Below are 16,073 nucleotides of genomic sequence, written 5' to 3' on the forward strand. Positions count from 1 at the left end.
GAAAGTGACTCCGAATTTTAGGCAAGCTCATGGAAGAATTACAAAAAAACAGAACTGGCTGTTTTTTTTAAAAAAAATCAAATCATATTTAACTGGGCCCCATCAGTTTTTTAATATAAAAATAAGCTTCTCTTGAGAATTAGGGGAAAACATTTTATATTTCAAAATTTCCAAATAATGATAAACTCATCCCCACAGCTATTTCTCCTTAAGTCACCACTTATGATGGTATAAAAGTTGGCAATTACTTAAACACCTTGCTCTTGGTAAAGCCTAGGGAGCTGAGTTCAATTTGGTTTTGGCAGTAACACATCTTTCACACTTGGATTCATTTTAGATAATCCAAAGCAACTACTAAGAAGCTTGAGGAAAATCCATTTCACAAACATATTTTCCCCCTTTAATTTAAAATAATGTTTCAATTAAGCCCAAAAAATAGGTATTATATATATAGTATTTCTCTAGAGATAAATTAAATTTAAATTTTATCTTTCAAAAACTGCTTTTTAACGGTGTCAGGATTTTCCAAAACCTCATCTTGGCTCCTTTCTTCTGATTGCCGTGTGGACACTGTAGTTTTCTTGTAATATGTATTCTAGAAGGCACATATTCAAGAGTTTAAGATTATGTTAGTTCAAGTTCTACATGGAGGCAAATATTTTAATCTATTTTGTACAGATGCCCAAAATGAAAGTCAACTATTTCCTTTATTCAGAGCCCTAATGTAGTGCCAGGGTCCCCCTCAGAAGTGAGTTTGCACATGGGGCATCATTTGGGAAGGACTAGAAGGTGATGTCGGGGGGTCAGAAAGCTTGGTAGAGTTGGCGAGCTGCAATTCCTCAAGCCGCTTTATGTATTCATCGCGCAAGGCTAAGAGCTCCATGTACCGCTGCTCCACTGGATTCGGCTGCTGGAGAAAACCATGGACATGAGTTACACTTATGCTGGCCACGCCACGAGAAGTCACCTGTCTGCAGCAACTGCCGCTTTCTGAATAAAGCCTTCTATCAAGGTTTGACATAACACATGCTTTCCTTTATTAGTGCCTCATTGACACATACAGAAAAGTACCCAGAGAACTAAAACACCCAGCTGTTCACTGCCAAGAAATAACTAATGTATACATTTCCTCACACGTGTCACCATCTTTTAAAATTTTAATAGATCTAGGCACAGTTCCACTCTCCTGAGCTGCCTGTCCCCAGGCCCATTGTCCCTTTTGCTCTGAGAGACAACTTTTATCAAGTCGGCATGTGGCCTTCCTTCCCATGCAGATTTGCAACTTTTCCTATAAGTGAGCATGCAGAAACAAAATACATTATTTATTACTTTACATTCTGTCAAAGTTTACATCACTGGTACCATTCTGTGTTTATCAATCTACATTTTGACCCAAGATTATGTGTTTTGAATTCGACCCTTGTTGGGTCTCACTGGAGGAATAAACCACAGGTTCTTCATCTACCACACTGATGGATAATCAGCGACTCCCAGGGCTCCTCAGCAGCACACGCAATGCCGTACCGAGTGTCCTCATCCACGTCTCCTTGTGCACATGTGCGAGCGTTGCTCTAAGGAATTTTCCTGGGGTGGGATCACTGAGAAGTAGAGAATGGTCTCTTCAACTTCACTAGATGCTGCCAAGTTGCTCTTGGAGATGGTGATGACACCTTATGCTCCTGTGTCCTCACCAGAACTTGGGAGTGTAAGATTAGGATTTAATTTTTCCAATTTGAGGGCTATAACATGGTATGCCATGGTAGTTTTAGTTTGCACTGCTCTACTAGAACATATTTTCATGTGCTTATTGCCCATCTTAATGCATGGCTAAGAGCAGCAGCTCTGCTACCCTCTGGCCTGTGCGTGAATCCTGGGTTTGCCCCTTTCCAGCTGTAACTGAACCTTCTGTGCGCCTCTGTTTCCCTATGTGTAAAAGGGGAATAAAAACAGCACACGCTTCACAGCATTGTTGTGAGCATGGAGTTATACATTCTGTATTGCTACAATGCCCATGTCTTTTATGGGTAAATAGGGGATTGGTATTGTTAAAAAGGCAAAAGTCAGGCTGGAGCACAATGTGATTCTCTTAAGCATGTTAATTGTTAATCACAGTGCACAAATCTCAATGTTCAGCCCAATGCATCTTTATGTACGTACACGCTTATGTACTCGCCACCCAGGCTAAGATATACAACAGAACAGCCCCGCAAAAAGTTAATGTTTTGAAGTGATCGGGAGCAAGCTTACTAGAAAGCTTGAGCAATATATGAAGACCTTAAGAAAAAAGCAGAATGTCTACAGAAGTACCTTCCGTTAGTGCACACAGTGGCTTCCAGAACCGTCCTGTTTTCCACTGTGTTAAGCAATTTGCCAAAGTTATGAGCACCAACGAAGAAGCTGTGAAGACAATGCACTGATGAAGGAGACTGGATCCAGTTTTTAATGGTGAGGAGAATGGTATCTATCGGAAGCAGACGCCCTCCAGGATGTGCATCCCAGCAGAGGGAGCATGAGCCCTGGGTATAAGACTGTGCATGAGCTTCCTGCAGCTGCCCTAACAAGCTAACATGAACTTAGGGGGCTTAAAACCACAGAAATTCATTTTCTTATGATTTTGCAGAGCAGAAGCCCCAAGTAAGGGTGTCAACAGGGCCATGCACACTCTGGAGGCTCCAGGGGAGGATCCTTCCTTGCCTCTTCCAGCTTCTGGCGGCCCTGGCGTTCCTTGGCTTGTGGCAGCATCACTCCAATCTCTGCCTCTGTCTTCACATGGCCTTCTCCCCTCTGTAAGCCTGTGGCTCAAGTCTCCGTCTCCTTTCTCTTATGAAGACACCTGTCATTGGATTTAGGGCCCACTCACCCTAAATATGGGATGATCTCATCTTGAGATCCTAAACTTAATTACAACTGCAAAGACCTTTTTCCCAAAAAAGGTCATATTCACAGGTTCCCGGCAGAAACATCTTTTTATTTTATTTTATTTTTTTTGGTGGGGGTGGGGGACCATTCTACCACTACAGGCTGCCAAGGAGTGAATCAGCTAAAGCCAGGTACAAATACAGCAGAGATGTAAACTGTGACCACATTTCTACTGAGACTGTTGCTTTCATTAGCACTCTGGTTACAAAGGTCCATAGGCTTGCAAGAGGTCCCCTAATCCTATTCTTCCCATAATCACTGTTATTTTTAGTGTGTGACTTGGCACTGTGAGGTTTTTCAGGAATGCATATATGGCATTAGAACAGCAATACTTGGTAGAACACCTAACACCCAGTAGGTGCTGTGTACTGCTTGTTAATATCCTTGCCCATTTTTCTCTTTATAAACTTGATTGAGGACCAGATACTGTTCTAGGTGCTCAAGATCCATCAGAAAACAAAGGAGGCCCCAATACCCATTTTCACGGCCTTTATCTTGCAGCAGGAGGAGCTAGACAACAAACATAACTCTCTTGTGAGTTTCACAGAATATTCAAAGGTGATCAATACTATGGGAGAGTAGAGCAGGGTAAGAGGGTTATACTCTAAACTGGGTGGTCAGAGAGAGCCACGCTGAACAGGTGACTTCTGGGGAAAGGCTTGAGGGAGATGGAAGGTGCTCAGTGGATATTTGAGTGTCTGAGGAAGAGCAGAGAGGCCAGTGTGGCTGAAGCAGTGTGTGACAGAGTTGCTGGTGAGGAGGCCAAGAGGTTGGAGAGGTAAGGGGCAGGGGTCACATGAGGCCTCAGAGGCCATAAGGACTTGGGCCTTGACGCTGGGTGAGGTGAGCAGCCACCTGGCCAGCTCTGAGTAGTAGAGTGGCATGATCTGCTTTACAAGGACCACTGTGGATGCCATGCTGAGAAAAAACTGGAAAGAAGCAAGGGTAGCATATCAAGGACTCCAGCTCGAAGGCTACTGCCACCACCAGGGGAGAGGGTAGGTGGTCCGCACCAGGGTTGAGGTCCGGGCTTGCAGAGAAACATTTGGACTCCGTACGTTTTGAAGACAGAGCCCAACAGGCTCTCCCGACAGATTGGATGTGGGGTGTGGGAGAGAAAGGAGTCGAGGATGACTCTCAGGTTCCAGGCCAAAGTGACGAGGATGATGTTGCCATGCACCGAAATGGGGACGATGGCAGAAGGAGGAGGTTTTGGGGGAAACAGGAGTTCTGTTTGGACATGTTACTTTTTATTTGCAGTCCCAGCACCGTTTACTGAATAGTCCACTCTTTTCCCTTTGTGCCACAATGCTGCTTTCGTACTATTCCAAGCCTCCACATCTACGTGGGCCTGTTTCTGGGCTCTATTCTGTTCCAAGTAAGTCTCGATCTACAGCACGGCAAGTTCTTCCTCAATCATCTCCTCCAAAATTGTCTTGGCTATCTTTAAAAATTTCCCTTTCCATGTGAATGTTAGATTTAAAATTAGAATTTAGAATAAGTTTGAATATTGGAATCAGCATGTGCAAATTAGACAAGAAAAAGAAATCACAGGTAACAATCATTTTTGCAGATGGTATGACTATATAATTAGAAAACCTGAGAGAGTATACAGAAAAACCAGTAAAAATAAAAAGATAATTTAGTCAAGTGATGGGTATATTATCGAAGTCATTAGCCTACAGACAAATGCCACTTAGAGGATATAATAGAATAGTCCATTTGTGATAGAATACAAAGACAACATAATAAGCAATGAAACTTAAAGTCAAGTGACTTTAAATATTATACCTCAACTTCTCACTTGGGAAATGAATTCTAAAGTAAAGTGTGTACCAGCTTAGCATGGCATCAAAGACAGGCAATCAGTTACTTATCGAAGTGTTTTAGGCTTCAAACAATTCTCATATTCATATCCCTTCTAACTATTCTATCAGAAAGGGCTTAAATATCATACAGGTCAGCCTGTTAACATCTGTCTTCATTCTCATCCCTTAGTTCTCACTACGTGAGATTTCAGTAAGTCCAATGTGGTTCCCAAAGTACGGTATGAGGCTCCCTGGCAGCTGGAATTCCCATTCAGTCTTATCATGCGACTAGTTTATACTCTTGCTTTTGGCATGAGTAATTCCCTCATATTAAAGTACCAATCTTCTTATTGATAGCTCATCAAATGTAAGCATTGGTCTGTCCACAAACTCTGAGTTTTTACGTCACAGCAAGTGTTGGTGGCTCTTGTTTTTAAAAGCACACTAATCCTGCCTTCTCCAAGGCTAACAGCTCATCCTGGGGAGGGGCTGTATATTCTTTTTATCTTTTAACACTGATAGTATACCACTGTGTTGCAAATACTGTAGGTGCCCCGTAATTGTTTGCACACCTTCTGGGTCATACAACTGAATAGCAATTTAACTTTGAAGTGGTTAAGTACACTTTTAGGTTTAAATTATATAATTTTAAAAGTCCTATGTGATTTGAATTTAATCTATTTCTATATGAAATAATGTTCCACATAAGCAGATCTTTAAGAAAATGTAATGTACTTAATTCACATCTTTATTATTTCATTTATCCCTGTGCATTATAATCATCGGCTTATGTTCCCGGCTGCCTCTGCCAGCCTGGGAGCTCCTTGTGGGCAGAGACCACCTCTTCTTAACCTCTGTGTCCCCCAGTGCCTGACACATGAGAACATTCAATATTTGGTAGACAAAAATACCAAGTGCCCAGGGACATAAAGATGTGTGTAGAACACTTCACATTCAGATAACCTACACAGAAAGGACAAGTTGTTTTCTTTTTTGAGTAAAAACCAACAAATCATAATATAAACCAATTATTGTCTCAAAGTCAAAACTTCTTACAGAGCGAGCATTCCTATCTGGCCCAGCTCTGTTTTGCTAAGCTCTATGAGAATAATATTAATAGTTACACTGATGTGCCCTCAAACTTGACTTGTCACACCATTATCATTATTACCTTTACATATTCATAAATAACTTGCTCTAAATTCTTCGAATTTCAAGAACTTCTCCAAGTACAGATGGGTGAGAAGAGGTTACAGGATCTGTATAGAAACTACTGATACTTTCTCATTGCCAATGTTTAACAAAAAACCACAAAAATACAGAAAGGCTTATTTTATAGGACAAATACAGTGCTCATCTATAAAATATTTTTTAATTAGAAGAGGAACATGTCCTCTATAAAAGTGGTTAGAACCCTGGAAAAATTCCCATTTCCTCTTTTGCTATTCCAAACACCAGGACTCCTGCTAAACAAATTCCCTCAATGTGCTTCTCAGATCCCAAACTAAACAAGTGAATGTTCTCAAGCCCTGGAACCTGTCACTTTCCAAAAGAATACACATTTCAACCATTACCAAATTGCAAAAGCCTTTCATGCGAGCAGCAGAGACCTTGAAATGAGGGTGCCAGCTTGAATCGGGCATTTCCCCAACGAGAAGACAGCGGACAGACTGGCACGCGGCCAGCTGCCTGAGCAGAATGAAAATCTGAGAGACAGACCACAGCCACGGTGCCCTGCTGTGGCCAGCCTATTTCTGGTGGATTAAAGCTGGTACTTATGCAAGACTGGACTGTGAGAACAGGTAGTTGACCACCCAAACCGCAGGAAAACGTGCAAAGCTTTACAAAGGGCCATGACAAATACTGAATATTTATAATGCTTAGAACAAATCAATAAACAGATGTAACTGCCAAGCCTTTCCAAAAAGGCTGTTTTTCCTTCTGATTTTGGATTGACTGAGGCTGGGAGAATGAAAAGCTCAAGTGTGTCTTTAATAAAATGTGGAGTCTTTCACTTCAAAAATCATTGTTACCATCTTTGCTTGATAAATGGCCAACTGAACTGACTATCCACTGACACGTCAATTACTGTTATTTTAGAAAGACAGACCCTCAGTAAAAAGCTCCCTGATGTTAGCTGACTTAGCACACACCTGAACCAGAGAGCAGCAAATGTTTTCTTACCTTGACAGGTAAGATCTAAGTCTAGTCAATGTAAAGAATTTTCTAATGATGTATATATGATGTGTAACCACTTCAAGTGATGAGTGGAAATCCCTGGCTATGAAAACTCAGAAATTTTCTAAAGCTTTAGATCAGCTTAGATTTTAGTAAAAAATTCTATCATTCACATTGGCAGAGGAATTTATCAAAATACATGGTTTAGGAATTAAAAAACATTTTTAAATTAAAGTTTTGTTTAAAAACAAGTTTTTCAGCCTATTTTTCCTTATAATATTAAAAAACCACCATATCAAATAATATTATCTAGGCCCAGAAGTAACCATTCAGCTGGCATCGCTGTCTTGTCACAGTGCTACTTCACTTACTTGCTGCTTGATTCTGGGGTTCCATCTGATGTAGTAATTCACCCAGAGCTCCAGGTGACGCATACTGGCAACTGGATATAAGACCCGATTGATTTCTTTAGTATAGAAGGGGTTTTTGAATTTTTCTTTATTACTGTTTATCAGCGACCATAAAGAAACAGTTCGTTCCGTAACTTGCTGTAGAGAGAGGAAGTAAAAAGCCTAAGTGAAAACACAAATACACAAGCCATTTTGCAGCCTGCGGCAGTACAGTTCAGTGGCAACTTGAATCACACGTTTACATTATCCCCATAATAGCTCAAAAAGCCTCATGGGCCAGTGAGTGCTTGCCAGCCACTTACTGATATTTGCATAGATAATGGCCTAGCTTGAGAGCCACTATTTCTGCCGGAAGACAGGGGTACAGGATGCTATACCATGAAATGCAATTCACTGACCTAAGTTAAGACTATTTCTGGCTAGGTAAAAACATTTATGAATAGACAGGCAGTATGCTCTTTTTAGTTCAGTGAAAAGAAAAATTATAAGATCTCATCAGCTTTTAAAATTTTTCCATTTGTTAGAACTACGAAACCTTAACCTGTGTCTACTTGACAGTAGGCATCTGGACATGCAGTTATTTTAACCACCCATCCAGATGTTTAATCTGTATCACGTCAACATCCAGATAGCTGAAAACATCTGGATAACTGACTGCACTGAGTCTTCACTTTTTAGCCTTCACTTTATGTCATCTCATAAAGATATTCACATTGTCATTTTTTTATTACAGCTTTTTACCAAATTTTGACTACAAATTAAAGAAAGAAGAAAAAAAAAAAAAAAGCTAGGGAAATAAAAATACAAGAATTAAAATTACCAAAGGTGGAATCTGCAATTCTTCCTAGTAATGACTTCAAGAAAAGTGCAATAAGCTAAAACTGGAACCTAAAAAGAATACCCTGAAATAAATGACTAAAGAAATTTCTTAAACATATTTCATTAACATGGACAATAATAACAGCATAATTCTACCTTCCTTTAAATCCACCTAAAACTTCAATTATATCTTTCGAATGACATAAATCTATACTGCATTGTGTTTATTTGCATGTTTTTTTGAGACAGGGTCTCACTCTGTGGCCCAAGCTGTAGTGCAGCGGTGCAGTCACAACTCACTGTAACCCTGAATTCCTGGGCTCAAGTGATCCTTTCATCTCAGCCTCTCAAGTAGCAAGGACTACAGGTGTACACCACCATGGCCAGCTATTTATTTTTTAAATTTTTTGTAGAGATGGGGTCTTGTTACATTGCCCAGGCTGGTCTCAAACTCATGGCCTCAAGAAATCCTCCTGGCCGGGCGCGGTGGCTCACGCCTGTAATCCTAGCACTCTGGGAGGCCGAGGTGGGCGGATCGTTTGAGCTCAGGAGTTCGAGACCAGCCTGAGCAAGAGCGAGACCCCATCTCTACTAAAAAAATAGAAAGAAATTATATGGACAGCTAAAAATATATATAGAAAAAAAAAAAAAATTAGCCGGGCATGGTGGCGCATGCCTGTAGTCCCAGCTACTCGGGAGGCTGAGACAGGAGGATCGCTTGAGCCCGGGAGTTTGAGGTTGCTGTGAGCTAAACTGACGCCACGGCACTCACTCTAGCCTGGGCAACAGAGTGAGACTCTGTCTCAAAAAAAAAAAAAAGAAATCCTCCTGTCTCAGCCTCCCAAAGTGGTGAGATTACAGGCATGAGCCACTGTGGCAGGCCTACATGTTATTTTCTTTTTCTTTTTTTACATGCACATAGTTTTAAAAGTCAAATAGTCTGACAAGGTTATGAAAAAAACAAAAACACAACAACTCCTAAGAAGCAACTATGCTTGATTTTTTTTCTGGCTTTGAGGTACGATTGACAAATAAAAATTGTATATATTTAAGGTGTACGCATGTTTTGATAGATGTATACATTGTGAAATAATCACTACAATCAAGCTAATTAACATATCTGTCACCTCATATAGTTACCATTCTTTGTAGTGAGAACACTTGAGATCTACTCTCTTAGTAAATTTTGAGTATATATTATTAACCATAGTTACTATGCTGTATATCAGGTCTCTGGTACTTATTGATCGTATAACTGAAGGTGCATACCTTTTGACTGACATATTCCTTTCTCTCCCACCTAGTAACTATCCTTCTGCTCTCTGTCACTATGGGTTCAAGTTTCTTTAGATCCTACACATAAGTAAGATCATGTGGTATTTGTCTTTCTGTGCCTGGCTTATTTCACTTAGCCTAATGTCCTCCAAGTTCAGCCATGTTGCCACAAATGACAGGCTTTCATTCTTTTTTATGGCTGAATAGTATTCTGTTGTGTGTATACACACATTTTCTTTATGCATTTATCTGTTGATGGACACTTAGGTTGATTACATAACTTGGCTATTGTTAATAAACATGAGGGTGAAGATATCTCTTTGACATACTAATTTCCTTTCAAATAAATATCCAGTAATAGAACTGGTGGTAGTTCTAATTTTTTGAAGAATCTCTGTTATGGTCTGGGATATTTGTCCCCTCCAAACCTCATGTTGAAATTTCATCCCCAATGTTGGAGGTGGGGCCTAATGGGAGGGGTTAGGGTTAGGGTTCTTACTCTATTAGTTCCTGGGAGAGCTGGTCATTAAAAAGAGCCTGAAAACCCCCCTTGCTTCCTCTCTAGCTATGTGATCACTGCACATGCTAACTCCCCTTTGCCTGCCCCCATGAGCGGAAGCAACCTGAGGCCCTTATCAGACACCGGCACCATGCTTCTTGTACAGCCTGCAGAACCACGAGCCAAATAAATCTCTTTTCTTTATAAATTACCCAGCCTCAGATATTCCCTTATAGCAACACAAATAGACTAGGACAACCTCCATGCTGTTTTTCATAATGGCTGTGCCAATTTATATTTCCACCAACAGCGTATAAGGGTTCCCTTTTCTCCACATCCACACCAGAATTTATTTATTTATTTATTTATTTTTGATAATAGTCATTCTAATTAGGGTGAGGTGATATCTCATTGTGGTTTTGACTTACATTTCTCTGATCAGTAATAAGCATTTTTTCATGTATCTGTTGGCCATTTGTTTGTTTTCTTTTGAGAAATGTCTATTCAAATTCTTTGCTGATCTTTTAATCAAATTATTTGCTTTTGAGTTCCTTATATATTCTGGATATTAACCCTTGTCAGATAGTTTTGCAAATATTTTCTCCCATTTCTGTAGGTTGTCTCTTTACTCTGTTGATTGTTTCTTTTATTGTGCAGAAGCTTTGTAGTATGATATATTAATAACTCCATTTATCTATTTTTGTTTTGTTGCCTGTGCTTTTGAATTCTTATTCAAGAAATCCTTGCCCAGACCAATGTCATAAAGCATTTCCCCTACTTTTTTCTAGTATTTTTATAGTTTATGTCTTACATTTAAGTCTTTAATTCATTTGAGTTTATTTTTGTACATTGTGAGAGATAGGGGTCTAGTTCCATTCTGCTGCCTGTGGATATCTAGTTTTCCCAACACCATTTATTGAAGAGACTGTCCTTTCCCAACGTGTGTTCTTTTGTTGAAAATCAATTGTAAGTCCATGGGTTTATTTGCATGTTCTCTGTTCTGTTCCACTGGTCTACTTTTATGCCAATATCACACTGTGTTGGCTACTATAACCTTGTAGTATATTTTGAAGTCAGGGAGTGTGACACCTCCAACTTTGTTCTTTTTGCTCAAGATTGCTTTGGCTATTCAGGATCTTTTGTGGTTCCACATGAATTTTATGATTGTTTTTCTATTTCTGTGAAGAAAGTCATTAGTATTGTGATAAGGACTGCTTTGAATCTGCAGATTTCTTTGGGTAGCATGGACATTTTAACAATATTAATTCTTTCAATTCATGAAAACAGAATAGCTTTCCATTCATTTGTATCCTTTTCATCAGTATTTTATAGTTTTTATTTTAGAGATCTTTCACCTCCTTGGTTAAATTTATTCCTAGGAGTTTTTTTATAGCTATTTTAAATGGAATTGCTTTCTTTATTTTTTCAGATAGTTCACTGCTAGTATATAGAAATGTAACTGACTTTTGAATGTTAATTTTATAATCTGCAACTTTACTGAATGTGTTTATTAGTTCTATCAGTTTTTTCGTGGAGTCTTTATATATGATGTCACCTATAAACAGATAATTTGACTTCTTCCTTTCCAATTTGGATATCCTTTCTCTCTTGCCTAATTACTCTAGCTAGAATCTCCACTATGTTAAAAAGAGATGGTGAAAGTGAGCATCCTTATCTTATTCCATATCTTAGAACCTTTCAACTTTTTCCATTCAGTATGATGTTAGCTGTGGGTTTGTCTTATATGGACTTTATTATGTTGAGGCATGTTCCTTCTATGCCTAATTTGTTGAGAGTTTTTATCATGAAGGGATGTTGAATTTTACAAAATGCTTTTTCTGCATCTATTAAGATGATCATATGGTTTTTGTTTTTCATTCTGTTGGTGTATCACATTTATTGATTTGCCTATGTTGAACCATCCCTGCATCCCTGGTGTAAATCTCACTTGATAATGACATATTACCTTTTTGATGTGCTGTTGGATTTGGTTTGCTAGTACTTTGTTGAAGATTTTTGCATCTATGTTCATCAGGGATATTAGCCTATATTTTTTTGTTGTTGTTATCTTTGTCTGGTTTTGGTATGAGGGTGATGCTGGCCTCATAGAATGAGTTTGGAAAAATTCCCTCCTAATTTTTTGGAAGAGTTTGAAAAGGATTGGTATAACTTCTTTAAATGTTTGGTAGAATTCAGCTGTGAAGCCATCAGGTCCTATTTTTTTTTTTAAGATGGGATCTTGCTATGTTGCCCAGGGTAGATTTTAATTCCTAGGCTCAAGTAATCCTCCCACTTCAGCCTTCCAAGTAGCTGAGATTACAGGCACGTGCCACCACATCTGGCTCTGGGATTTTCTTTGATGGGAATAATCTTATTACTGATTCAATCTCATTACTCATTATTTGCGTGTTCAGATTTTCTATTTTCTCATGATTCAATTTCAGTAGGTTGTATATGTCCAGGAATTTATCCATTTCTTCTCAGTTTTCCAAGTTGTTGGCATATATAGTTGTCCATAATACTCCTTTGTATTTCTGTGGTATCAGTTGTAATGTCTCCTTTTTCAACTGATTTTATTTATTTGAATCTTTTTAAAAATCAGCCTAGCTAGAGGTTTGTCAATTTTAACTTTTCCAAAAACCAACACTTCATTTCATTGATCTTTTGTGATGTTTTTAAAGTCTCTATTCGGTTTATTTCTGCTCTTATCTTTATTTTTTCCTTCCTTCTACTAAGTTTGGGTTTAGTTTGTTCTTGCTGTTTTATTTTATTGTGGTGAAATGTTCAGTGGTTTGAGATCTTCCTGCATTTTTGGTGTAGACATTTATTGCTATAAACTTCTCTAACGGCTTTTGCTATATCCCATAGGTTTTGGTATGTTGTGTTTCCATTTTCATTTGTTTCAAGAAATTTTTAATTTCCTTTTAAATTTCTTCTTTGACCCATTCATTGTTCAGGAATATGTTGTTTAATTTCCATGTATTTGTATAGTTTCCAAAGTTTCTCCTGTTATTGATTTCTAGTTTTATTCCACTGTGGTCAGAAAAAAAAATACTTGATATGACTTCAATTTTTAAAAAATTTGTTGGTATTTGTTTTGTGGCTTAACATCTGATTTATCCTGGATAAAACCATGTGTTGATGAGGAGAACTTGTATATTCTGCAGCTGTTGGGTGAAATGTTTTGTAAATGTCTGGTAGGTCTGTGTGGTTTAACTCTGATGTTTCTTTGTTGGTTTTCCGTCTGGATGTTCTGTCCACTGCTGAAAGTGGGGTGCTGAGGTCCCCTATTATTATTGTATCACTGTCTATCTCTCCCTATAGATCTAATAATATTTACTTTACATATTTGGGTGCTTTGGTGTTAGGTGCACATATATTTACACTTGTTTTTTCTTTTTGTTGATTTGACCCCTTTATCGTTATATAATGGCCTCCCTTGTCTCTTTTTACAGTTTTTGACCTGAAATAGATTTTATCTGATATAACTACCCCTGCTCTCTTTTGGTTTCTATTTGCATGGAATATCATTTTCCATCCTTTCATTTTCACTCTGTGTCTTTACAAGTGAAGTGTGTTTCTTGTAGGCAATATGTAGTTGGGTCTTGTTTTTTATTATCCATTCAGTCAGTCTATATCTTTTAATTGGGGAATTTAATGCATTTACAATCAAAGTTATTAATGATAGGTCAGAACTTACTCCTGCCCTTTTTTTCAATTGGTTTTTGGTTTTGTGTATCCTTTGTTCCTTTCTCTCGTATTATTTATGTTCATGGTTTGGTAGTTTTCCGTATTGATAAACTTTGACTCCTTACTCTTTCTCATTGTCTCTCTTTCCTTTCACCCCAGATACCTAGTAGAGTTTATCCCTCAGTCATCTGGGCTTCCTGCAATGCAAAGTGGGCTGGTTCTTGGCTCCTCCACGAGTTTGAGACTCAGTTTTCTCACACTATCTTATTTACCACTTATCTCTTGGCTTTTCAGCTTCTAAAAGTTTGTTGTTGTGTTTCCTTTCTAATTTTCCCTGGGCCTATGTCATTTAAAAAAGTTCCCTTCACTGACATTTTTATGGAGTTTTAGGAGGGAGTCCTTGCATATCTTTGAAGTCATTCCTACTCCCTGAGGGCAAAGTCAGTGTCTCACAAGCTATCATATCCTTTTTATTTCGTTGGCAGACTAGATACATTTTGGCAAGCCTTTACAAAAAAGATTAGCATTTTGACTCACCTGTCTTTCTCGAGCAGATTCACAGTTGAATAAGAAAGTACCAAATCGGCAACTATACAGATGATCCAAAATTATAATCAAAAATCGTTCATTGAATTCAAAAGCTGTAGGGAACTAGACAAAACCAAATATACAAAGCATGAAAAACTGGGACTGATCTTTCATAGAACTGAAAAAATACACCATAGAAGTGAATAAATGCTGCCACATTGTAGGGCTCTAGGAAGAAGGATAGAGGCTGCAATCTTTACATACACTAGAGCTCATTTTTTGGTACTTTAAATAAGACTGAGAAGTTTAAGGATTAAGTAAAGGAATAAGGAGGAATCGGATGTAAATAGGCTGATTTTCTGGGTTCTCCTGAGTATGCAGGGTAGCTAATTTAAGGTATGAGTTAGCAGACATGGCTATATACAAGTGCCAGTGTATATTCTTAAAAGACAACTTAGTATCGTCAATTCCATTGATCTTCCCTTTGTATAGATAAAACAGTTAAATATTTAATTTTTAAAACTTAATTATAGAAAATTCCAAATATATAGATAGTAGCAGGAACAAAAATGTGAACCCCTATGTACCTATAACTTAGCTTCAACAATTATTCTCACATGGCTAGTATTGTTTCATCTCTGTCTCTGCCCTGTATTATTCTGGGGGCAAATCCCAGATGTAATAGTAATATATCTAATTTAAACATTAAGTTGAATGCATTTTCATCCCATATATTCCTTACCTGTTTTGACATTTGCCATACACAGTCAATAAACTGGAGAAAAATAGGAGAGCGGTCAGCATCCGTGTGGTTTTTATCACCATGACCTATTCTCTGAAATGAATTGGTGAAGACAATTTGTTTGAATTCATGGGTACAAAGCTGAGAGAGAACACATAACCCACAAAATGTGACAATACAATCTCTAAATGCCATGTTTATCAGGGGGTAAATTGTATTACATATATTGCATGGTGATACAAACAAATAATATAAGGTTTTGAAATAATGGTAATTAAGTACATAAACTTTTGTAAGATACCAATGAAAAGTGGCAATGCATAATCATCCTGTGATATGCAGGGTGATTATTACAATTATTTCATACAATTGGACTTCTGTACAAGTCCTGGACAGCTGTAGATAGAATGGACAAGATTGTCCTACATAGTATGTTACCAATATACCCAAGGCAGTGCTTTCAGTTGCAAAGGGAATAATCCTAAAGTCTCAAGGCTTGGAATCATGTCAAAAAGTATGCTTATTAGAATTAAGTGTTATTTCTCTCTTAAGAACAAGACAAAACCAAATATTTCACAATGTATTCATTTACTAAACCATGATACTTCCTACTTGAAAATGTTATTCACCCTGTTTATGAAGTTGGATGGAGGTTAAAAGGTAACATAGAGCATGTCTGACAATGTGGCCTGTGGATCCCCTTCATGAGAAACACTGGGGAGCTGGCTGAAATGCTTCCTCCAAGGGCATCTGGAAAGAAGACCTGGGAATATGAGTTTTAACAGGTTCTCTTAATGATTTCATTTTATTTTGAGAAGGGGCTACTTTTTCAAATTTATTTTCATTTATTTAAAATTGACAGATAAATTTGAATGTATTTACTATGTACAATGTGATAGTTTGATGTATATACACACTGCAGAATGACTATACCTAATTAACATATGCATTACCTCACGTAGTTATTTTTGTGGTAAGAATATTTTACATCTACTCTCTTAGCATTTTTTCAAGAATAAAATATGTTAACCATAGCTACTGTGTTATATAATAGACCTCTTGAACTTATTCATCTCTTGAGGATTTTAAAAATGCATACCAGAGAATAATAAAAAGCCTCAACTAAAAGTCTAACATTTCCATAAGATATGTGTGTTTGGTTCTAATACCTATAACATTAGTTGAGAAAATCTTCATTGTTTTGC

At 37.9% G+C, this 16,073-nt stretch overlaps 1 protein-coding gene across 2 annotated transcripts in view; it reads right to left on the reverse strand.

The window, feature by feature from the left end:
* Positions 1–431: 431 nt before the first annotated feature.
* MTM1 (myotubularin 1) overlaps positions 432–16,073 on the reverse strand; it is a 101,090-nt gene continuing 85,448 nt past the window's right edge. For both annotated transcript variants that reach the window (XM_069463033.1, XM_069463034.1), the window contains 4 exons: positions 14,869–14,961; positions 14,136–14,249; positions 7,277–7,453; positions 432–910 (listed from right to left, as the gene is read on the reverse strand). In XM_069463033.1, coding sequence (XP_069319134.1) covers positions 743–910; positions 7,277–7,453; positions 14,136–14,249; positions 14,869–14,961 — 552 coding nt within the window. In that variant the 3' untranslated portion in view covers positions 432–742. The remainder of the gene's footprint in view (positions 911–7,276; positions 7,454–14,135; positions 14,250–14,868; positions 14,962–16,073) is intronic.

The sequence above is a fragment of the Eulemur rufifrons genome, chromosome 30 (assembly GCF_041146395.1).
Source record: "Eulemur rufifrons isolate Redbay chromosome 30, OSU_ERuf_1, whole genome shotgun sequence".
Taxonomy (NCBI): Eukaryota; Metazoa; Chordata; class Mammalia; order Primates; family Lemuridae; genus Eulemur; species Eulemur rufifrons.